The sequence below is a fragment of the Schistocerca serialis genome, chromosome 3, assembly GCF_023864345.2.
Source record: "Schistocerca serialis cubense isolate TAMUIC-IGC-003099 chromosome 3, iqSchSeri2.2, whole genome shotgun sequence".
NCBI classification, from domain to species: domain Eukaryota; kingdom Metazoa; phylum Arthropoda; class Insecta; order Orthoptera; family Acrididae; genus Schistocerca; species Schistocerca serialis.
Window position 1 is genome coordinate 488049660 of NC_064640.1, and position 25176 is coordinate 488074835.

Sequence of the window (25176 nt, forward strand, 5' to 3'; positions counted from 1 at the left end):
GTGTGTGTGTGTGTGTGTGTGTGTGTGTGTACGTGTACGTGTGTACAGTTGTATGTGTGCAGGGGATGCTCCTTTTGTAACACATGGTGAAAGTTACAGCAGTGATGTTAGGAGTGGTATTAAGGATTCACTTTGGGAGGGGATTTGAGAAAAAAAGATTGGGTGGGGTGGCGGTTTGGACGTGGTTTGTAGGGGACACGGGAGGGCTGAAAGGAAGATGATATTCAAACAAATTTCAGGATTGTAGCCGGGCGTCGGTCAGTAGACCCCACGATATTTAAACAGGTCACCTGTCAGTCACCTTCAGGTGAGCCATGAAAGATTACCGAATACTTGCTCCGTTTCCCAATATATAGCGGGCTGCGAATATTCTGTGCATGTATCAAAATCAAGTTGACGGACAGATCACACTTCCCGGTGTCAGTGCCATCACTGGTGGAACCCGGAAATTCAGCTGTCTTAGGCATTACTGCTCGCCGCTGCCGTTGGTGCACGCTGACGTCTTCGATTTGAACAGTGGAGGTGATGCGGCTCTATGTACTGTCTAATTGGTATCCGCTATGACGGCACGGTTCATCAGGTTTTCCACCAGGCGCATTTCTATAGATTCTGTAATAATGCAGTCCCAAAAAGATATTGCTGTGGTCAGGATCATTGTTTTATGATACGCCATTCAGTTTCCATTAGAAATTCTGTGTTCGCGTGTAGCGGTCTTGCTTGGTGGCAAAAGGTGAGTGCAACGTTAATGTCCAGTCCAGCATTTTTTCACAATACGTGTGGTCGGTCCTATGTAAGCGATACCATATTGACAAGATATTTTGTAAATCCCGACCCTCTACAATAACAAGTCGGCCTACACTGAGCCAAAAAGCTCTGCAATCTAAGATGGTGGACGAAAAATCACTTTCCCCTGAACTTTAGAGAGGATTTTTGCTATTTTAAACGAAATGGTGCCCACAAAAGGAAGAAAAGCGAAAGATTTTGCCGTTATGTTCTGTTTATCCACTTCCTGATACTAGGTCTGACAGTGTCCTGTTGATCTGCAGGGTGGGATATCCATTTCCTATCAACAGCGTCTTTAGGTGGCGAGCTCTTTAGGCAAACTATATGACACATAACTGAATACCTCAGAGACCAATCATTCTTTCGTCCAACCAAGAATCCAAGAAAAGCAGCAAGGCATCTTTCTCTATTTCCGTACATTTCAGGTGAAAGTGATTTTCCCTCCACCATCTGAGATTGCAGACATCTTGGGATCTGTAAAGGACGGTTTTATTGCGGAAGACCGTAATTTCATAATACCTTGTCATGTGGTATGGCTTTCATAGGACAGACGACACGCGCTGTGAAAGAACGCTGCACTGAACATCAACGTTGCACTCGCCTTTTGCAACCGAGGAAGTCCGCGGTTGCCGAACACTGTATTTCCTCTGGACAGTCTACGATGTATGATAAAACTATTATTCTGACCACAACAATATCTTCTTGGGACTGCATTGTCACAGAATCCTTGGAAATACGCCCGACGGAAAAGCTGTTGAACCGAGATAGCGGCTACCAATTGGACAGGGCATGGAACCAGGTGATCTGCACAAGTTGCTCTAATTGAAGACGACATAGTGTGCCAACGGCCTCGGCGAGCGGTAATGCAGGGGACAGCTGAGTTTCGCCACCAGAGAGAGCACTGCCGCCGGGAAGTATGGTCCGTCTGTCAACTTTATTTTGATACATGCGAGGAATACTCGCAGCACCTGAAGATGATTGGAAGGTGACTAGTTGAAATATCTTGTGATGTATTAAACTTCGATCGCTCCAAGTCTGAAAATTGTTTGAAAGTTCAATTCGTCAGGAAAATTTTAAATTTCTCAGCAAGAGGATAGACAGAAAGTTATCGGAGGGTGAAATGTGACAAGGTGCGAATTAAAATTGTATGGTCATGTTTAGTAATGTTCTGTGCGCTATGCTAATTTTTAGTATACTGTTTGCTAGGTTGAATCTGGTGATTTCGTATCTGTCTCTATTAAAGGTGTGGTCATTTTCTTTTTGGTTATGAAAACATTTTTTATTGCATACTACTATGATTTTCTTCTCTGTGTCTCCTGTAGTCATTTATGGTGGTGGTCTAGTTGTTCTGCCAAGGTAGAATTATTTGTTCTACCTTATAAAAGACTGAGTAACTGTTTGTATGAAACCCACTTTGGGTTTTGCACTAAAATTACTTTCATTTTATTACAAAATTTGTGATCCTGTGAAGTCGGCCTCATATCTGATTGGTCATCACGTCTGACTGACATTAAATGGACTCAGGTTCGATTCCCAGTCCATCGGAGATTTTCTCCGCTCGGAGACTGATTGTTGTGGTGTCCTCATGAATTCATCCTCATCTACACGTAAGTCGCCAACTTTGGGGTCAACTAAAAGACTTGCACCTCGGCCGCCAAACTACTCCAGGCGGGGACTCCTGGTCCTCAGTGCCGTACGATCACTTCCATCCATTCACCCTGACAGGCACTATATTGGCAAAATGGAACATACCACTTGTAATACGCCGCTATCGTACATTTAATACCCGGTGTGGTAACCGTATGCGTTAAAGCCACAGCAGGCAACGGCCTGATTCGAATCTGCCCAGCGGATTATCGACGAGAGCCGGTGTTGCAGTCAGTCTGGATGTGGCTTTTAGGCGGGTTCCCACATCCCACAAGGTGAATAACGGTCTGGTATCCTTTTTTTGCCTCAGATATAGGCAACGTAAATATTTAGAAAACTTTCTCTCACTTGTATGTACAGTTTGATCTACACATAAACGGATGGGGTACGCTGATTCGGATCCTGGAGGGTGAATAGCAGACTGATAACCTTAGATGATAAATCTCCTTAAACCCGTAATCATCAGCTTATATTTAACAGAACCGGCAAGAGCAAGATATAATAAAGGCTGTTATCGTTCAAATCACAACTGAAATAAAATGACTTAATCGACAGAATGAATAGCAAATAAGGTACTAGCTCGTCACTTTGGCACATACAAGTATTCACTGACCTGAGTGTACAGTCTCAACAGCGTAACCGCTGGGAGGACCGCTGGGTGCGCTGCTATGGCTGTGTGGATGTTCGTCCTCATGGTCCCCTTCCAGTAATGCCTTGGTCGCCACATGTTTACCGAATTCTGAGATGGCTTCACCCTTGGCAGCCAGGAAGCGTCCCTTTGCCTCAATGACGTTTCCCTTTGCCTTAATTAGCTGGCCCTTAAGTGCAATTATGCCGCCCTTGATGGCCTTTACAGCCTGCAGCAATGAAGACAGCAGTGCACGCTTGAAACTCCAGATGTCGAAGGATTTGTGGTCATAGCTCTCCTGTGAAAAAAAATGAATACATTATATCCTGATCTATGAGGTCAATATACAACCTTGCAAAAGTAGTTTCTCGTGATAGCGCTTTAAGAAGGTAATGTATCATAAATATTTAAAGCAGTTCCATTTATGAGATTAAATTGAGAACTGTGAGGAATGACTAGATAGTAACTTTTTTACACTTTTCCCATACAACTGCGTATTATAAAAAGCTAAATATTACTGTGTTTTCAACAGGTGGAATGTAGACATCATTTAACAACGTCAGCTGACTAACGATGACAAAAACTAATTAACCAGGAAATATACAGCACGCTTCTGCTAAAACACACACACACTAACACACACACACAAACACACACACACACACGCACACGCACACACACACACGCTTGGGTAATCAGAATATGCACGGGAAAAAAATAATGACTGTAATTGATTTATAAAAGTAAGCTCATTGCAAATGCATTCCGCTGAAAAGCGTAAAAGTATGAAATTAGCTTCAAACACTAATGTTCATTTCAATGTAAAGAAAGTGGATCAGTATCATTCATCGTATTTCAAGGACAACTGATGTATTAGATAAAAAAATATAAATAAGAATATTAACTAAGCTACACTACTGGCTATTAAAATTTGCTACACCACGAAGATGGCGTGCTCCAGACGTGAAATTTAACCGACAGGAAGAAGATGCTGTGATATGTAAATGATTAGCTTTTCAGAGCATTCACACAAGCTTGGCGCCGGTGGTGACACCTACAACGTACTGACATGAGGAAAGTTTCCTACCTACTTCTCATACACAAACACCAGTTGACCGGCGTTGCCTGGTGCAACGTTGTTGTGATGCCACGTGTAAGGAGGAGAAATGCGTGCCATCACGTTTCCGACTTTGATAAAGGTCGGATTGTAGCCTATCGCAACTGTGGTTTATCGTATCGCGACAATGCTGCTCGCGTTGGTTGAGATCCAATTACTGTTAGCAGAATATGGAATCGGTGGGTTCAGGAGGGTAATACGGAACGCCGTGCTGGATCCCAACGGCCTCGTATCACTAGCAGTCGCGATGACAGGCATCTTATTCGCATGGCTGTAACGGATCGTGCAGCCACGTCTCGATCCCTGAGTCAACAGATGGAGACGTTTGCAAGACAACAACCATCTGCACGAACAGTTTGACGACGTTTGCAGTAGCACGGACTATCAGCTCGGAGACCATGGCTGCAGTTACCCTTGACGCTGCATCACAGACAGGAGCGCCTGCGATGGTGTACTCAACGACGAACCTGGGTGCACTAATGGCAAAACGTAATTTTTAGGATGAATCAAGGTTCTGTTTACATCATCATGATGGTCGCATCCGTGTTTGGCGACATCGCGGTGAACGCACATTGGAAGCGTGTATTCGTCATCGCCATACTGGCGTATCACCCGGCGTGATGGTATGGGGTGCCAGTGGTTACACGTCTCTGTCACCTCTTGTTCGCATTGACGGCACTTTGAACAGTGGACCTTACATTTTAGACGTGTTACGACCCGTGGCTCTACCCTTCATTCGATACCTGCGAAACCCTACATTTCAGCAGGATAATGCACGACCGCATGTTGCACGTCCTGTACGGGCCTTTCTGGATACAGAAAATGTTCGACCGCTGCCCTGGCCAGCACATTCTCCAGATGTCTCACCAACTGAAAACGTCTGGTCAATGGTGGCCGAGCAAATGACTCGTCACAATACGCCAGTCACTACTCTTGATGAACTGTGGTATCGTGTTGAAGCTGCATGGGCACCTGTACCTGTGCAAGCCATCCAAGCCCTTTTTGACTCAATGCCCAGGCGTATCAAGGCCGTTATTACGTCCAGAGGTGGTTGTTCTGGGTACTGATTTCTCAGGATGCATGCACCCAAATTGCGTGAAAATGTAATCACATGTCAGTTCTAGTATAATATATTGGTCCAATGAATACCCGTTTGCCATCTGCATTTCTTCTTGCTATTTTAATGGCCATTAGTGTTAAATTATGGACTTACCTGATACCATCCTCGTCACCTATACACATTACCTGATTAGCGATGTGCAGGTCCAGATAATTATAAATACGAGGGATAATCAGTAGGTGTAGGATACCGTAGGTTACTTTTTAATTACTATTCACTAGATAGTTCCTACCAGTTTACTGCTGCTCACTGTTTTCTTCTTTAGTATTCACTAGATAGCCATTAGCAGGAAAATAAGCACAGCTCTAGCTTCTACCATACATTTTCATTGCTTTTCAATGTTGAGTGTCATTTCTGCCAACTAGAGTGTAGCTGTTAACCTTGTGTGGCAGTAGGTTTCCTTAATTTTCTTACAGTAAATCACATATTAGCTGGATGGATAGGGACTGTGTCTGTTGTGTACGGATGCAGGATGTGTTAGCCACAGTCCTAACACACCTGGAAGCTTGGTTGGCCAGAGTCAATAGGCTCCAGAGTGCTACCTTGAGATGAGGTGTGGATGGGGTGCCTGCGGCACCCTCTGCTGTACTAGATGAGCAGGGGGGATGTGACAACTCTCTGTCACTGAGCCGACCTCAGGCACGACTCAGCCGGCCGGCCCACTCTCACCTCTTTTGTGATTGGCTCACTGTGTCGAGGTCTCGAGCCGCAAGGCGAAGGCTGCATGGGGGACGCAGGTTCCTGCCACATCCCATGTACTTTGCCAATAGATTCAGTGCGCTATCTGATGCTGGGGAGGGGGGGGGGGCTGAATCGGATCAGAACGCACAATCTGCCAGGATAGTGGCTGCTCCTTCAACAAGGTCCGGACAGGCAAGTGGGGATAGGGGTTGGTTAGTTATCGGGAGCTCCAACGCTAGGCGGGTCATGGAGCCCTTCAGGAACATAGTGGCCGGGGCGGGGAAGAAGTCCAACGTTACCTCGGTGTGCTTGCTTGGGGCCTTGTCTGGGATATGGAAGAGGCTCTTCCGGCGGCTATCGAGCGTGCGGGGTGCAACCAGCTACACACTGTTGTGCATGTCGGCACCAACGATGTCAGTCGTCGGGGACACAACCTTGTGTCCTTTCGACGGCTGACTAAATTGGGGAAAGCGGCCTCCGTCTTTCGAGGAGTAGAAGCCAAGCTGACGATTTGCAGCATCGTACCCAGGGTGGACCGGGGTCCTCTGGTTTGGAGTCGAGTGGAGAATTTAACCAGAGGCTACGTCAACTCTATGACGAAAATGGTTGTAGATTCCTCGATCTATACTTTAGGGTGGAAGATTGTAGGACGCCCCTCGATAAATCAGGGGTGCACTACACACAGGAAGCAGTTACATTGGTAGCACAGTACTTGCGGCTCGCACATGTTTTTTTAAGATTAGGTTCCTCCCCACGGAAAACACACCGTTGGCCTGAAAAATTACCAATTCATGACACTGATGTGGGTGTGCCAACTGTAAAAACAGGTCAGTCCAAAGGATTTAAATATGCTAAATCTCGTGTTAGTAAATTATCGAAGTGTCTGTAGCAAGATCCCCAGGTTACTCTCCGAAATAACCAGTAGTAATTTCAATACTGTATTAGGTACCGAAAGGTGGTTGAAGCCAGACATAAATAGCAGTGAAATTTTGAACTCGGATTGGACAATGTTTAGGAAGGATAGGACTGATGCTATGGGAGGTGGTGTGTTCATTGCAGTTGAAAGCTGTTTAAACACAATTGAGATCGATACTGGCTCGGTATGTGAAATGGTCTGGATAAAGCTGTCAATCAGACAAGTAGTGATCATTGTATTAGGATGTTTTTATAGACCACCAGCATTCGCAACAAACGTCTCAGAACGTTTCAGGGGAAGTCTTGAGTACATAGGAAACAAATATCCAAATTATCCATTAGTTACAGGTGGAGACTTTAATCTGGCGTCCATTGACAGGGTTCAAATGGTTCAAATGGCTCTGAGCACTATGAGACTCAACTGCTGAGGTCATTAGTCCCCTAGAACTGAGAACTAGTTAAACCTAACTAACCTAAGGACATCACAAACATCCATGCCCGAGGCAGGATTCGAACCTGCGACCGTAGCGGTCTTGCGGTTCCACACTGCAGCGCCTTTAACCGCACGGCCACTTCGGCCGGCCATTGACAGGGAAAACTACACGTTTATCACAGGGGGCAGAAGCAAAGACTCGTGTGCAGTTATTTTAGGAGCGTTCTCAACAGACAACCTTGAGCAATTGGTTAAAAAACCAACTAGAGATGAGAACGTATTAGATATCTTGGCGGCAAACAGACTCATCTTTTTGAGGAAGTTAATCTAGATAAAGGTATTAGCGACTGTACTGTCATTGTGGCTCCTATGTCAGTGGAAGTTTAAAAAAAAAAAAAACAAAGAAACAGCGTAGAGTTTTCTTTTTTGGGAAAGCAAATAAAAGTTTCATTAATTAATATCTTCATATATACATACAGTTAAGGCTCACCGGCCGTTTGACCATCTTCTTCTGTGAGGATGCACAAACAGTGCCCGAACTCTTACGGGAATCGGCAAAAAGCCCCGAGTAAAGAGTATAATGGACAGCGGCACTATTAATATAGTGCGGGACAATAAGTTGGGAATGTGGGTCTCAAGGGAGGCGTGCCAGAGATAAATCTCTGCAGTCGCACTATCCTCTGTGTCCTCGGTGGCTCAAATGGATAGAGCGTGTGCTATGTAAGCAGGAGATCCCAGATTCGAGTCACAGTAGGAGCACAAATTTCAACTGTCCCTGTTGACTTATATCAACGCCTGTATCCAACTAGGAGTATTCATTTCATTGTAATATCTTCATAGTCAGCTCCTAACATTCACCGCGGGACACAAATATATTGAGCATCTTTGGTCGGAATTTAAAGTCATTGTCCACCACGTGCTAGAGAAACATTTGCCTAGCAGTATTATAGGGGAGGGAAAGGATCAAGCTTGGTTCAACAAACATATTAGGAAGTTGCTTAGAAAGCAGAGAATTTTGCAAAGTCGTATCAAATGTAGTCACTCCCTCGCTGACAAACAGAAATTATGCGAAATGAAAGCAGCTGTCAAAAGGTCAATGAGAAATTCTTTTACAGAATTCGAAAGCAATATTTTATCTGCAGATTCTAAAAATAACCCCAAAAATTTTTGGTCGTACGTAAAATCTGTTAACGCTACAAATACTTCAGTACCTTTTCTTCCTGACAGTACGGGTAACGTAACGGATGATGATAAACAGAAGGCCGAAATTCTAAACCTAGCTTTCAAAAACTCGTTTACGGTAGAGGACTGCAGCACCGTTCCCCCTTTAGTGAATCTGGGACGGTAAAACATTTAAGATTATTAGACGCCAGGAAGGATCTGGCGCAGACGGTATTCCCGTAAGATTTTTTGTTGACTATGCTACAAATATAGCACCATTCTTATCCGTCAACCATCAGAGATCATTGGAAAAGCGGAAAGTTCCACAAGACTGGAAGAGTGCCCTGGTCATAGCAATGTATAAAAAGGGTAGAAAATCGGATGCACATAATTACCGGCCAATTTCACTCACATAGATTTGTTGTAGAGTCACGGAACATATTTTGTGTTCAGATATAATGACCTATCTAGAAGCTCATCTGCAGAAACAAACACGGTTTTAGGAAACAGCGGTCATACGAGACACAGCTGGCCCTTTTTGTGCATGATATACAACAGGCTCAAGATACCGGCTCCCAGGTTGATGTCATATTCCTCGTCTTTCGACTGTCAATATCAGGGCTGTTAAACACATGATTTGACCCAGTGTGGTCACCACTTATACGAGTGCAACAGTCAATACACATAGGTTCCATTCCACATGCTCAGGTTAAAACCAAGCTACTAAAGTCGTTAGATGCCAGCACAGTAACCATGGACTGTTTGATTGAAGAAGGCAGAAAGATTTGTGTTAAACGTCCAGTCGACAACGAGGTTATCATAGACGTTACACAAACTAAGAGTAAGGACGGATGAGTAACGAAATCGGCCGTGCCCTTCCAAAGGATCCATTCCGGAATTTGCCTTCAGCGATTTAGGGAAATCACAGAAAGCCTATATCTCAATGTTCGGAGAAGATCTGAACCATCGTCCCTCCGAATGCGAGTCCAGTGTGCTAACCACTAAGTTATTTCGCTAGGTATTGCTTGACAAAGAAACACACTAAGACGCTCAAGCAAAAGTCAATTTTGCAAAGATTTGTTTGTCTCAAATTAATAAACACACAGGAAATTGAGCCTGAGATTGCATGGGCACATTATTGTCTATTTTTGGATATTAGCAGGCTACGTTTTGAAAAGACGGTGATTGTTTTGAAACAAATAGTTAAGGGTAGGTTATGAATTAACTCTGTAAATGATAACTATGACAAAGTTGCTCATAGTTAAAAATGGATTAGCTTTGTGAAAATAATACCAACTGTGATTCATCTTGACAGCAATAGCTGTTTTCTTATTTTGAGTATCATTGATATTCCTTTGATTTTATCACATGTAAGAGTCCTGTTTGCAAATATTTGCTACACTAAGGCACCTACCTGAACTTTTGAGGGAATTACACATTGGAGTTTCCACCTTACCAAATGGTTCTTATAAAGTATTCTCCTTATCATCAAAATATTATCAGTGTTTGCTGTAGTTGCTGGATAATTACTAGCTTTATGGTGCTTTCTAGTCAGTGGGGGGATTGCTTTCAGATATTATGAGTATTGCTCCTTCAATGGTCATCAACCTAGATATCAGTGTTACCAGCACGTTCTAATCCCATCAGTTACTAGATATTACATCCCGTCAGTTACTAGATGACAATGACCAATTAATATTCGATTGAAATCTAGTAGGATTTTAACCATCTGACATAGCTAGAGCCCTAGAAATTTTCATTTACTCAAGTCGTCACGAGACAATTGATTTGTATATCGTGTAAATAAATTTATAAAAACTCCCATACTGGTGGAAAGAGAGGAATTTACAATGGGATTCCCTTTTGGGAATCTAGAAGGCTGAGCGCGTGGGCCTGGGATGCACCTGAAGCCTGGCCGGGCCCCTACTACGGTACTGTGGCTCCCACCTGTATCATACAGCCCATATCCTGAAGACTTTTCTTTAAAAGGGACTGAACAACGTATAGAGACCCTCGGAGTAATAAAAATGATCTTTCAGTGGCGCTCTACAGGGCGAAGGGACGCCGGAGAACTTTGTTCTGTAAAAAGCATGACCGTTAGGAATGCTGCTGTGAGTGTCAGGACAGATAACATCTTTTCCACAGTCTCGTGAAAGCTTAGGGCACTTACAGTATTATGTTTGGGTTTTACTTTGATCCTTGTGATGGTGAGTTGATTCTAGGGGCTCATCTTCTTCAGGTGGGAGCATGTTCCATTGGCTCTACTGTGCTGACTACGCTGCTGGGAGTTAAATATTATTATCATTTCTTTTGACTGGGACCAGCGGCTAGCGAATGCCTCTTTATTGACCGTAATGGTTGAAAGAACGCGCTACTCTGAGCACAGGCGGCGAGCCATGCAGAGCGAGTCTTTCTTATTCCCCAGCGAGATGTCTTAGAGTACAGTCTGGTTTCTAGAGAGCAGTTGATCGTATTTGGGATTAGGAAGTTTTTGGTGAGCAACAGCTTGCCTTGATACTGCACTGGGCGGTGTAGTGGTATCAGACTATCAGCGACAATAGTTTGTGGAGACACACCAGGATATCAGCCAATTTGCATATGCTACTCGCAAACGAAGTGATGGGATGAGTTGTAGCAGCATCGGGTCATAAGCAGCCGCAATCATTGAATCTGCTATGGTGAGAACAGGGTGCAATTCGAAGTTCTCAGTCAGTTACAAGGGTTAGGACGGTTAGATTTCGCTCATGCATTGCGGAGGGGGAGATTAGATTACCAGTAATATGTGTTTGCGCGGAACACAGAGCTTAGGCTTCTACTTAATTATCTTTTGACCTATTCTCCTTGAATTGTTTGAGTCGAGTAATCACTGATTTTGGCAGTTAAAGTCAAGCGAGTACGTGTGATTGAGTAATGAGGGAGATAACCGTATTAGTTGACTTAACCATAACCACCATGGTCTTTCCTCATACTTCAGATGAATGTTAGGTAATGTCTAATTCGTTATTACTGCTGTTTCATTTCCTGTGTTAGAGGGTTCAATACAGTTAGTTTTTACAAGCTTGTTTAGCACTTTTGACGACTGTGTTTTTCTGGTGCTTTTGTAAATAAATTGATATTGTTGAGTCATTGATTTTCATTTAGTAAATAGTGTGGCCAGTTTAAATATCGTACTAACAAACACACCACCATAACTTAGCAGTTACAGCCATTTCTTTAATTATATATTAATTGTCAAGTGGGGATTTAGGTGCGTTTCCTCATGTTTGCAACTTTGTTTTTCTGCTGTTTTTGTAAATAAATTAATATTGTTGGATCATTGATTTTCATTTAGTAGATTGTGCGCCCACCTTAAATATTGTACCACCGTTACTTAGTTGTTGCAGCCATTTCCTTAAATATTCATTGCTTGTCAAGCAGGGATTTAGATGTGCTTCCTCAGGTGTGACAGTTCGCCTGTATAGCTGAGTGGTCAGCACGGATGACTGGCATTCAGGGGACACAGGTTTGATTCCAGGTACTGGCAAAGGTTTATCCTCGGTTTGTGGACTTGTACAGGGTGCACTCCGTTTCGTGAGGCTATCTGGGGAGCTGTTCGAACGATTACTACTGGTTCTAACGTCCAGAAACGCGGCAATGGCCAGGGCAGTAGTGTGTTAGCCAGGTGCCCCTTCATACCACATCCAGTGATGCCATTGCTAGAGGATGGTCAGTTGGGCCCGATTAGCCCGTCTAGTGCCACAAAGCGAAACTTTTCTTTACTACCTCTTGTACAACAACTGGTAACCACTAGGTTCATGAGATCTCTCTGCAGCAGTAAGTCCTGAGTATCTGGCAGCAATATAAATTTTACTTTGTCAGCCCAAGGATATAGTCACATAGATACTGGCTTTTCCTTCTAGGATTGTTTTAATTAGGATGTTTGGGTGCTCTGGATTGTAGTCAGAAATTTTCTATGCTACGTAGATGCGGCAAATTCCGATGACTGCGGTAGATGGTATGGATGAGTAGCTTTTTAGAAAATATTATGATTATTTAAAGAATTTTGAAGCGGAATAGTTTGTATAACTACTAATAATAATTTGCAGAACATTTAATAATTTGTATTTTTATTTCAGCTTGGAAGCTTCGTCCACTCTTTGCTTTGTTTCTGTATTTATTGTGTCTATAAGGGCGTTAGCGATTCACTCGCTATACATCAGAGGAAAGTAAGCAGGTTCGACAAGAGATTAGGCAAAAAAATCAGCGTGGGCAATTTTCAGAAGATCAGGACGATAGGTCAGAGTACGAGTAGACCAGAGGTTGAAAAGATTATTGAGGTAGTGCATGCACAGGTCAGATAACGGGGGGAAGGAGAGAATACATTGAGGAAAGGAACAGGCACATTGAGACGCAGTGATGGAGAATGAAAATAACGAGAGTGCAGAAGGAGCCAGAGAGGAAGTGGTCAATGTAATGTCGGAAGCTGTGTATATGTGGGGAGATGAGAGAGTAGATAATGTATCAGGTGATAATGCTCAAGTGAGTCAGCTAAGTACATCGACTGCTGTTGTTAGGGAAGAGAATGTGAATGATAATATACACTCCTGGAAATTGAAATAAGAACACCGTGAATTCATTGTCCCAGGAAGGGGAAATTTTATTGACACATTGCTGGGGTCAGATACATCACATGATCACACTGACAGAACCACAGGCACATAGACACAGGCAACAGAGCATGCACAATGTCGGCACTAGTACAGTGTATATCCACCTTTCGCAGCAATGCAGGCTGCTATTCTCCCATGGAGACGATCGTAGAGATGCTGGATGTAGTCCTGTGGAACGGCTTGCCATGCCATTTCCACCTGGCGCCTCAGTTGGACCAGCGTTCGTGCTGGACGTGCAGACCGCGTAGGACGGCGCTTCATCCAGTCCCAAACATGCTCAATGGGGGACAGATCCGGAGATCTTGCTGGCCAGGGTAGTTGACTTACACCTTCTAGAGCACGTTGGGTAGCACAGGATACATGCGGACGTGCATTGTCCTGTTGGAACAGCAAGTTCCCTTGCCGGTCTAGGAATGGTAGAACGGTGGGTTCGATGACGGTTTGGATGTACTGTGCACTATTCAGTGTCCCCTCGACGATCACCAGTGGTGTACGGCCAGTGTAGGAGATCGCTCCCCACACCATGATGCCGGGTGTTGGCCCTGTGTGCCTCGGTCGTATGCAGTCCTGATTGTGGCGCTCACCTGCACGGCGCCAAACACGCATACGACCATCATTGGCACCAAGGCAGAAGCGACTCTCATCGCTGAAGACGACACGTCTCCATTCGTCCCTCCATTCACGCCTGTCGCGACACCACTGGAGGCGGGCTGCACGATGTTGGGGCGTGAGCGGAAGACGGCCTAACGGTGTGCGGGACCGTAGCCCAGCTTCATGGAGACGGTTGCGAATGGTCCTCGCCGATACCCCAGGAGCAACAGTGTCCCTAATTTGCTGGGAAGTGGCGGTGCGGTCCCCTACGGCACTGCGTAGGATCCTACGGTCTTGGCGTGCATCCGTGCGTCGCTGCAGTCCGGTCCCATGTCGACGGGCACGTGCACCTTCCGCCGACCACTGGCGACAACATCGATGTACTGTGGAGACCTCACGCCCCACGTGTTGAGCAATTCGGCGGTACGTCCACCCGGCCTCCCGCATGCCCACTGTACGCCCTCGCTCAAAGTCCGTCAACTGCACATACGGTTCACGTCCACGCTGTCGCGGCATGCTACCAGTGTTAAAGACTGCGATGGAGCTCCGTATGCCACGGCAAACTGGCTGACACTGACGGCGGCGGTGCACAGGTGCTGCGCAGCTAGCGCCATTCGACGGCCAACACCGCGGTTCCTGGTGTGTCCGCTGTGCCGTGCGTGTGATCATTGCTTGTACAGCCCTCTCGCAGTGTCCGGAGCAAGTATGGTGGGTCTGACACACCGGTGTCAATGTGTTCTTTTTTCCATTTCCAGGAGTGTACATGGACTTTTGTACAGGTGATGAGGGAATCTAAAGAGAGATAACAGAAGCAGAAGAAGAAGGCAAAGGAACGATATGAGAAACAGAAAGCACAAGATAAAGAGACAAGAGTGACAGGCAGGAGGAAAGGTTGGCTGAAATCGGGCTTAGGTTGAAGCAGTTTCCGGTCATGCAATCAACGAAGCAGAGCGATGAAAAGAGGAAAAGGATAACCACACGGTGCAAGCAGAAACGAGGGCTAGAAGAAGGTGTGCATAATATACTAGTGGTAATCGAGCAGAAACAATGTGGGGCCACGGAACAGATGAAAATTAACAGCCACAAGATGACGAGGGAAACTATAAGAAATGAACGTAAAGGATCTGATGTTTTGTGGCCGTACCAGTCTCTGAAACAGTGGAGGTGCAGGAGTTATTGAGGTTTAAGTAATGGCAGCAGAGTATAAATCAAAGACATATACAACAATAGGAAATAATAAAGGAAGAGACAGGCAATTTCGAAGTGAAAGTTACTGAGTATCAGGAATAGCGGAATGAGGAGCTGAGGTGTACTGCAGTGCACACTCATTTCTTAACTACTCTGTAGCAACTAAGTTGCCTCGTTCATTGATCAATCAAAGAATAGAGCAGACTCATGCACTGGGTGCATCGTGTATCAATCCTTGATCACTGATAAGCAGTGTAACGAAGTCATCAAACGATGGTTCGTTCTATTACAATCACTTTCTAAGATTCAAGTACTTAGAGATAACAGCAGTAATCTGCATCCATAGGCTTGGAATGAACAGTTAGATTTTTCGTTACTTCCAGCATGGTCAGAAATCCATCAGGCAGAGTATGTGTGCAATTATCTGTACCATGCATGCATGTGTGAAGGAACATTGCACATCGTGGATTGTCAACGCAGACATTGTACAGTAACATAATAAGATAGTGTGATGAGCAAGGAAGATATCTGATAAAAATCATGAAAAACTACGAAAGATAAATCATGAGGAAAAATATGAAAATTTTTGGCAAACATTCAATACGGAAAATAGCTGAAGACAATATACATGAAAGGTAGTAAGGTGAATAACAGAAACACGTGGGAGAAGTCTAGGGTAGGCATAACAGTTTTTTACGACTTAAAATTTTCTTTTGCAATTGTGAATAACGTGTGAAGTAAAGATAAATAAAGTGTTTTAAATATTAATGAGAGGTAAAACTGAGGAGCTATCGAAAAGAGTAGGATATGAAGACGCAAGGTACCTCAGAAATTTTATGCTGCAGAGGCAGCAACATGATGTACAATTGGACGGCTAATTTGGCGTCGAATGAAATGAAAGGATAGTCTAGGAGCAGGAAATGAGGAAACGTGGGATGAAAAGGTTGGAAGTAGACGATGTATAAATGAAGGAAGACCAGAGATGATGTGGAATCGAGAGTGATACCAGTACTTAAGTATTTCCTTTTGTTGGATGATAACGATAATTGGAGCGCATAGCGGCGCATGAAGCATGACTGGGGCCATTTGATAACGTGAGATTAGATTTAAGATGCCTGTCATAAATTTAAATAAAGATAAGCGAGTTTGGAAGCATGACATTACATTTACGATACATGTATGTAAATGAACATAAGGATCAGACAGTTGATCATGAGACAATGCAACCACAGGACTCGCATTCGGGAGGACGACGGTTTAATTCCGCGTACGGCGATCCTGATTTAGGTTTTCCGTGATTGCCCTAAATTGCTCCAGGCACATGCCGGTATAGTTCCTTTGAAAAGGCAGGACCGATTTCCTTCCTCGTCCTTCCATAATCCAATGAGACTGATGACTTCCCCCACAACAACCCAACCAAACCCAACCATGCAACTATAACAACTGTGTAAGATAGGAGCATGGAGAAGATGTGTTTGCATTAGACTTAGAAAGTGATGGAGTACTAATAACAGTTGCTGAACAGAATTGTTTAATCAGTAATCTATTAGAGAGTGAGTGAGTCAATGTAGGATCACTAGGAGAATATTTATTGTAAATTTAGATTTTCGTGAAAGTCATGATCACAGGTTAATACATTATGTGAAATGAGCAGTTTCAGTAGTTTTTTCGTAAAGTTAAAGATTTTGATGAATATTATGCTTCTTGCTCCGCTGCGCTCCGCAATATCGTTTCTTTCAGGAGTGCTAGTTCTGCAAGGTTCGCAGGAGAGCTTCTGTGAAGTTTGGAAGGTAGGAGATGAGATACTGGCAGAAGTAAAGCTGTGAGGACGGGGCGTGAGTCGTGCTTGGGTAGCTCAGATGGTAGCCGGCACGTTAACTCAGCGTGTTCGGTCAGAGGGTTAGCTGCCGTCTGTAATAAAAAATACTGAGTTAATAGATCAACGACGAACTGAAACGGGTGTCTTGCGACGTCAGCGACGGGCAGATGCAACGAACGAAAAAAAAAGAAAAAACCAACAACAAAAATGAGATTAAAAAAAAAGAAAGATGGTAGAGCACTTGCCCGCGAAAGGCAAGTGGTGAAACCAGTATCATGAAATAATTAATAATAATAACTACTTATGTGTAAATATAACTTAGGAGGAACAAACAGATAATTTTATTGAACAGTTTGGTTCATGATATGTATAAATGCATGAAGTATTAAGAGGCATTGTTGGTAATTCTGCTTGTGATTTTATGTGCAGGGATTTGAAGCAGACAGTCGCATGGAGACACTGACACACAAAGGACCCATCATCACAGAGATGAACAGCCCAAGACAAATGAACTAGGTAGAGGGGAGGACATGAGAGCTGTAATCCCAAGGGGTCGAGCGCGGCGACAAGAGGGATTTCAGCTGGTGGCCTTATCGCAGAAAAAGGTGCGCTGAGTTCCTGCGCATGGCGCCTGTGTAAAGGTAATTTCAGGTGTATCCCAAGCAAACATGACGGGACCGCTACTATTTCCAATACAGCTAACTGAGTTGGTGGATAACGTCGGGATATCTATGAGGCTGTTCGCAGATGATGAGATGATGCAGTCGTCTATAAGAAGGTAGCAACGCCAGAAGAGTGTATCAGACTGCACGAATACCTGCACAAGATTGACTACTGGAGCACGGATTGGCAGTTGACCCTGCGTGTAGATAAAAGTAAGATACTGTTCATAAATAGACGAAGAAGAGCGTTATTGTGAGATTACACCATTGGTAACAAATAGCTGAAAGCGGTTAAGTGCCATTAAATACGTAGAAGTAACCATCCGGAGTGACTTAATGTGGAATGACAACATAAAACAAACAGTAGGAAAAGCTGGCGCTAGCCGAGACTCATAGGAAGAATCTTAAGGAAGTGTAATTCATCCACGAAAGAAGTGGCTTACAAAACACTTGCTCGACCGATTCTTGGGTATGACTCATCAGCCTGGAACCTTACTAGGCTTCATTAATATGAGAGATAGAAAATATCCAAAGAAGAGCGGCTCGTTTCGTCAATGGATCTTTTAGTCGGCTTAGAGCATTACGGAGATTCTCAACAAACTCCAGTTTCAGACGCTACAAGGGAGGCGTTGGGCATCATGGGGAGCTTTACTGTTGAAATTCCGCAAAAATACGAGTACATTCCCATGCGCCATTCGCGAATGGACTGGGGAAGGGAGAAAATGTAGATTCTTCCTACTATAGTGTAAATGCACAATAAGTAAAATTTCATTAGTTGTTATACGTCCTGGTGTTGCAGTTTTAATGGTCCGTATGGTATTCCCTTAGTGAATTTGTCGTTGGAGAATAACTTGAGTGCAATGGGAAGGTTAGAGGACTCGTGAATGGGTGTTTTGCAGGCCCTACAGAAACACACATTGGAAAACTTTTGAAAAACTGCAGTAACTTAAAAGATAACTTGAAAAAATGGTCGAAATTTTTGGTTAATGATTACTGTCAGATACAGAATGATACATCTTTACCCATGCATGTGAAAGACTAACTCAATACTAAGAACAAAAAACTGCACTATTTTTCTCACGGCTGCACTACAGCAACGGTTACAAAACAGCTGGTATAAAGTACAGCTAACCAGTTGCAAGAAATGGTTGTTTTCAAATGATCATGACCACGGTCTCGACGGATCTAAACCCGTTTTCTTCAGAAGAACAGACAACTTCGCATTAGTAATTCATTTAGTAAAAGCTGTCTCCACATGACATTTATCGTCAACCACCTGTATATTCATACACTAAGTGATCAAAAGTATCCGGACACCCCCATCAGCATACTTTTCTATGTTAAGTGCATTTTGCTACCACCTACTGCCAAGTACTCCATATCAGCGACCTCAGTAGTCATTAGACATAGTGAGAGAGCAGAATGGGGCGCTCCGCGGAACTCACGGACTTCGAACGTGATCAAGTGATTGGATGTCACTTGTGTCATACGTGTCCAAGCGAGATTTCTGCCTGCACAGCGTCCTGACAAGAATCCAATAGAACATCTTTAGGATGTTTGGGAAAGCCGACTTCGTGCCAGGCCTCACCGACCGACACCGGTACCTCTCCTCAGTGTAGCACTCCCTGAAGAATAGGCTACCATTCCCAAAAACCTTCCAGCACTTGATAGAACGTATGCGTACGGGAGTGGAAGCTGTCATCAAGGCTAAGGGTGGGCCAACACCATACTGAGTTCCAGCATTACGGATGGAGGGCGTCACGAACTTGTAAGTCATTTTCAACCAGGTGTCCGGATACTTTTGATCACATAGTGTATGTAAAAATTGAGGCCCCTAGAATCAAAGGCTTGTCATATCAGTAAAACAATCACTTAGAATAACAAACGATGTTTATAGCTACATGCCGAGTCGGCAATCACTTAGAATAATATACCATGTTAGTAGTTACATGCCGACTCTGTTGGCTGTCGGCTGTCCTTTACTCCTGCTGACAAAAAAATTGTTTTTAAGCGCATCAGTGCAATAATGTTGTGTCTTAATGTCCGATGATCAAATACTGTTAAATTGGTTGTATGATAAAGTTGTTAAATTTAATTTTTGTGTTAAAAAAAAGTCAGCCGTAGAAGGAACATTCCGCTACTTACGACCGGCGGCCCGTATTCTGGTGGCGGCTCGTGGTCGCTGCCGGAGGACGAGGAAGCTGACGCAATCTGCGCGATTTTGCCGGAAACTTTTTCCTTGATGTAGCTGAGTATTCCTCCGGAGCCGGACCCCGAGCGCCGCGTGCGCGGGCCCTCGTCTGGCTCCGGCTCCCACGACGCGGGGTCCTCAGGCAGCGAAGCCGCCATCGCCGTTGCCGCCACGCCCACCAACATCAGCAGCCAACACACCTGCACAACACATATTTTATCATGCAACAGTCTGCGTTACTGCTACCAAAGAGCGTGCCCATTGGCATCCATATGATACTTGGCCGGGTATACCATGTGTCGAATAGTATACTGGATGTATAGTTACTGTGTCCTTCTAACACCTTTCTACTTCTTGAAGTTTACTTTCATGTTCAACACGAGGAAGAAGTGGAGGGGAATAATATTGTATTCCAGTGGAAGAATTTCAGCGTAAGACTCTGAGTGATGAACGACACATCATATGGTTCCCATTGGAGTTGGTTGCATATTTCTGTGACGCTCCAGCACTAACTTAGCAAATCAATGAAGAGATGTGCTCACTATATTGGTATCTTCGCTCTCTCTATGTCTCACAGTCTCTCATCTGCACAGGGTGATTCAGAATTCGTTTTACACGGTTACAGATGTTGTAAAGGGGACTTAGAACAGCAATATTTGGAATGAAACCTCTGTCCGGAAATGCGACGTTTGGAAGAGCATTAAAAGTTACACTGCACATGCACCAGCCCACTCGTACCTGCGTAAACTACAACATATGCTGGAAATGGCGACCGCGATTGTCGTTGCACGAAGTTTATCTGCGAACACTAGTCACATACACACGACATAAGTCTTCGAGTGTCCTGAATGACCTCCGCTGCAGGCATTACACGCGCAAGAAGATCGTCCTGCGATTCCACAGGCACCTCGTAAACAGTACTTTTCATGTAGCTCTACAGGGCCAGCCTGAGTGGCCGAGCGGTTCTAAGCGCTTCAGTCTGAAATCACGCGACCGCTAGGATCGCAGGTTCGAATCCTGCATCGAGCAGGGATGTGTGTGATGTCCTTAGGTTAGTTAGGTTTAAGTAGTTCTAAGTTCTTGGGGACTGATGACCTCAGATGTTGAGTCCCGGAGTGCTCAGAGCCATATGAACCATTAGTACCTTCACAGGAAAAAGTCCAGAGGTATTAAATCGTGAAACCGTTGTGACCACCGAATCACGATACAGGTGTTGCGCTAAACAACCACTTACACCGTAGATGAGCAACATGTCAGCGTACTCGGAAAACGAGTACTCTGCCAGTCTGTAATGCACCGCCTTCTCGATAACTCAATGGCGGCTAATGTCCATGCCCTTCACTTCATTCGGTTGTTCTATGATGACACGTGACATGTCACACAAGACGTTACTTGACACGAGACACCGACCTCTGACCATATGTATAGCCTTTATTCGTTCAAATTATATGCAATCGGCGCATTTGCAGACATGAGTTTATTAGCAGTGCCTGCTTTCCTGAGCCCCTGTTCAACACATATAGCTGTGTAACAGGAGGTCTGAATCACATTGTATATATTTCGCATGCTTTAGTAAATTCCGTATTATGAATACATGTTTCAAGGATAGCAAAATACACAAAATGAACTGGGTAGTGAGAAGGTATCAATCGACATTAGACTTCATTCTAGTCAATCGGAAACCAATCATGACGTTTACAGTGGTAAAAATACACAGAGGAGCAGAACTGAACACGAATCACCATATGCTACTAATAACAGAAAACATTAAAGCTAGATGTATGAAAATTAATCCTGATTCGAGTAGTCATAAAAAGCAGCGGGGAAATCAACCTGCCCAAAGAATCCGTCGCTAGAAAATTGCACGCGTACCGACTGAATAAATATAGTGACGAAATAAAGATAACTAAAGATTTGCAACAATCGACATTAGACTTCATTCTAGTCAATCGGAAACCAATCATGACGTTTACAGTGGTAAAAGTACACAGATGAGCAGAACTGAACACGAATCACCATATGCTACTAATAACAGAAAACATTAAAGCTAGAGGTATGAAAATTAATCCTGATTCAAGTAGTCATAAAAAGCAGCGGGGAAATCAACCTGCCCAAAGAATCCGCCGCTAGAAAATTGCACGCGTACCGACTGAATAAATATAGTGACGAAATAAAGATAACTAAAGATTTGCAACAAGAATCGGAGAACGTTAAAAGTATAATAGCAAAAGCCACCTCGTAATCTACTGGATACACGAATCAAGGGAAGAAAACAAAAAAATTAAAGTACTACAATGATATATGAGAGACTGATTAAAGAGAAAAAGTTGCATACCTTAAAACACTACATAACAAGGTAACCTAAAGTAAATATGAATATAAGAAGCTAATGGCAGAAGCGAAGCAACTATGCAGATCCGTTAAGCAGGAGCGTTGGGACTGATTCAGTTTAGAAGTAGAAAAAGATATTTATGGGAGGAAAGAATTTTCGGGTAAAACAAAGAAGCACTTCAATAAGGGAACAAAAGATTCTAGGAGCATCGATGCTATAAGTAATTTACAATGGTTAGATTAATATAAGAAGCTTTGTACGAAAGCGCATGAAGTTTTCATAATTGAAGAGAAGGAAAACCCAAGTTCAGACAAAATAAAAATGACGGAATGGGAGGAAGTGCTCAGAAAAATGAAAAATAGGAAGCCGCCAAGAATGGACAACATCAATACCGTATTGATCGAATGTGAGTCCCCTCTAGTGAAATATACATTCCTTTTCTTCATGAGCAAATGCTGAACAACGAAAGAATTTCTGACCACCTAGAAATTATCCATCGTAACGTCTATGTTTAAGATAAAAGGTAGTAAACACTGTGAGAATTACAAAGCCATTTCTTTACTCAACAATAAGAATAAAATATTTTAGATCACAATTACTCCAAGACCAACAGCAATATTTTTGGAGGATCTAACTGGGTTCAGGAAGGCGACGTCATGCTCAGACAACACGTTTGTCATTAGACAAATAATTGAAAAGAGTATGGAATTTATTAGAAAGAAACATCTGCTCATTCTTGACTACATGAAAGCCTTTGTCGATTTAGGAATGTCGTGGAAAATAGTAGAAAGGAGAGCCATGTCCCACCAATTACTAAGAGAATTCAAAAAAATGTACCAAGATTCCAAATTTGCCATTGCTGGAAAAGATTATGTTAAAGTAATGACAAATTTAGGCTTACGGTATGGAATCAGTTTGTCTCCGATAATTTTTAATGTCTATGTTGATGATATGTTAAGATAATGGAAGAAAGGAAGTTTTACACCCATCACTTTAAGGAGCGAAACTATCTAATGACAACACTCTTTGCCCGCATCTCGTGGTCGTGCAGTAGCGTTCTCGCTTCCCACGCCCGGGTTCCCGGGTTCGATTCCCGGTGGGGTCAGGGATTTTCTCTGCCTCGTGATAGCTGGGTGTTGTGTGCTGTCCTTAGGTTAGTTAGGTTTAAGTAGTTCTAAGTTCTAGGGGACTGATGACCAGAGATGTTAAGTCCCATAGTGCTCAGAGCCATTTGAACCATTTGAACAACACTCTTTGCTGATGACCAACTTCTTTTAATTTTATTGAGAGAACAATCTTCAAGAAGACATTAGTAAATTAGATATTGCTGCCAGACGCTGTTACTTAACAATTTCGACACGAAAAGCAAATTTCGTGGTTTTTAAAGATAAAGATTTAGTACTACGCAAATTTGTAATAAATGACCAAAAAAGAAAAGGAGTGAATGAATTCAACTTCTTGAAAAGTGTTCACAAACGAGAAAGACACACCGAAAAAACTGAAAGGTTCAGTTACATTAATGAAACCATGTATAGAACACTGAACAAAAAGACGAGCAAAGAAATCGGCATAAAGTTACACAAAACAGTTCCATTATTACCTATATTTTATTTGTGATATAAGAGATACAACACTCTAAGAAGAACTGGGAGTTAAAAGCATTAATGAACATATCAGGGAGTATAGACACAAATGGAGAGATCATGTCAGAAGAATGAATGGAAACAGGAAGCCTACAATAATAATGAATTACCGACCAGAAAATTTCAGTAGTAACCACAGACAAGAGGTTCTGAACATGACGACGTAACAAGCAAATGCCTAACACCTGAAGAGAGAAGAATATAGCCTACACCCCCCTCCCTTTCTCTCTCTCTCTCTCTCACACACTCTCTCTGTTTCTCTCTCTCTCTCTCTCTCTCCCTTGTTTGTTAGGACACCTCTATGAGGGTCTCAGAACGACAAACAACATTTGAAAATTGGTCGAAGGTATAACAAGTGCTCTCCTTCATCACTGGATAGTATTTCATTGACCTTCTTCTGGTAATTTCTAATCAGGACCTTGCCATTCCCACACCAAGATTCATGTGGTCTTTTTAGCTGTTGTCGCTTCGTACAGAAAGGGCTAGACAGATGGCAGTGTTGACTGACTGGAGATCCCATAATCAACTGATATGGAACCTTTTGTCTATTACGCTTATTACGAAGCGTTGTTAATCTTAATGTGCTCTTTCAATGGGTAATAATTTCCTAACAATGTTTATCCCATTACAATGTAATATCGTTCATGGGCCACTCTCGTCGGACCGATCTCTGACTATTGAGGACATCATCGCCCAACATTTCAGTGTATCTGTTTCTGTAAACAAAGATTTTTTTACCTTACCGCGGCAGCTATTTTATACCAGCTCTGCTCCATGGTTAAACAGTTATTTATCAAAAAAAGCTTGTATTAGTCCAAGTCCTCCTTCGCTCACTCTCTGTCCATCCCCTCCACCCTCCACTCTCTGTCGATCTCCTCCTCTTCCCCTCTCTGTCCGTCTCCTCCTAACACCCCTCTCCCTGTTCAATTCCTCCTCCCCCTCCCTCTGTCCATGTCCTCTTTCTTTTCGTCTTACATCACTCCCTCTCCCCTCCCTTGTCCATCTCCTTCTCTTCCCTTTCTCTGTCCGTTTCCTCTTCCTCCTTTCTCTTTCCATGTTCTCCTCCCTCCTGTCTGTTAATATCATCCCTTTCCCTCTCTGCCTATCCATCTCCATCTTCCGCCTTCTGTCTCCACGTTATCAGGCCCATCCCCACCACAGTAGGAGGCTAGTAGTTCTTACCCATACAATATTTATTTCCAGATCGTAACTAAAACTAAGGTGTAACAAATTTGTTTGAAAACCTTCCATTGGCTTAGGAGGAGGTTTTTTTTACCCATGGCTTTGCCCACGTACTTATATATAAAATATGTTTCACATGTATTTAACGTATTTCACACATATTTGTACACCTATTTCACCTATATAACTAGGGAATTTCGCCCTGCATTTTTATTTTCACGTAGCTCGATGTTTATGAAAACGTATCTCCTGAACTATGTATCGTACAGTGATATAATTTTGCACGTACATCCAGCGGTGTATGTGGCTACTCCTTACGAAATGTATTGGGACCAGAGTTAGTAGTAAAGAAGTAATAAATTAAAACGTCATGCATGATGCGGCAGCTTTTCATTATTCTCAGTGTTCATGACGTCATAACTCCTGATCTATGT

General features: G+C 43.4%; 1 protein-coding gene across 1 annotated transcript; it reads right to left on the minus strand.

Annotated features, from left to right (window-relative positions):
• Positions 1-3035: 3035 nt before the first annotated feature.
• On the minus strand, positions 3036-24336 carry LOC126470944 (uncharacterized). Its single transcript, XM_050098994.1, has 3 exons — positions 24304-24336; positions 19540-19785; positions 3036-3356 (listed from the first exon to the last, which is right to left on the minus strand). Exons 1-3 carry the CDS (start codon positions 24334-24336, stop codon positions 3036-3038), a joined length of 600 nt encoding a protein of 199 aa, XP_049954951.1.
• Positions 24337-25176: the final 840 nt, after the last annotated feature.

Bases quoted from the DNA above. Each gene is read 5' to 3' on its own strand.
- LOC126470944 (XM_050098994.1), bottom strand. From the start codon at position 24,336: ATGGAGCAGAGCTGGTATAAAATAGCTGCCGCG. The intron at 19,786-24,303 runs GTAAGGTAAAAA...TGTGTTGTGCAG, and splicing joins GGTATAAAATAGCTGCCGCG to GTGTGTTGGCTGCTGATGTT. The intron at 3,357-19,539 runs GTAAGTAGCGGA...TTTTTTTCACAG, and splicing joins CAGAATACGGGCCGCCGGTC to GAGAGCTATGACCACAAATC.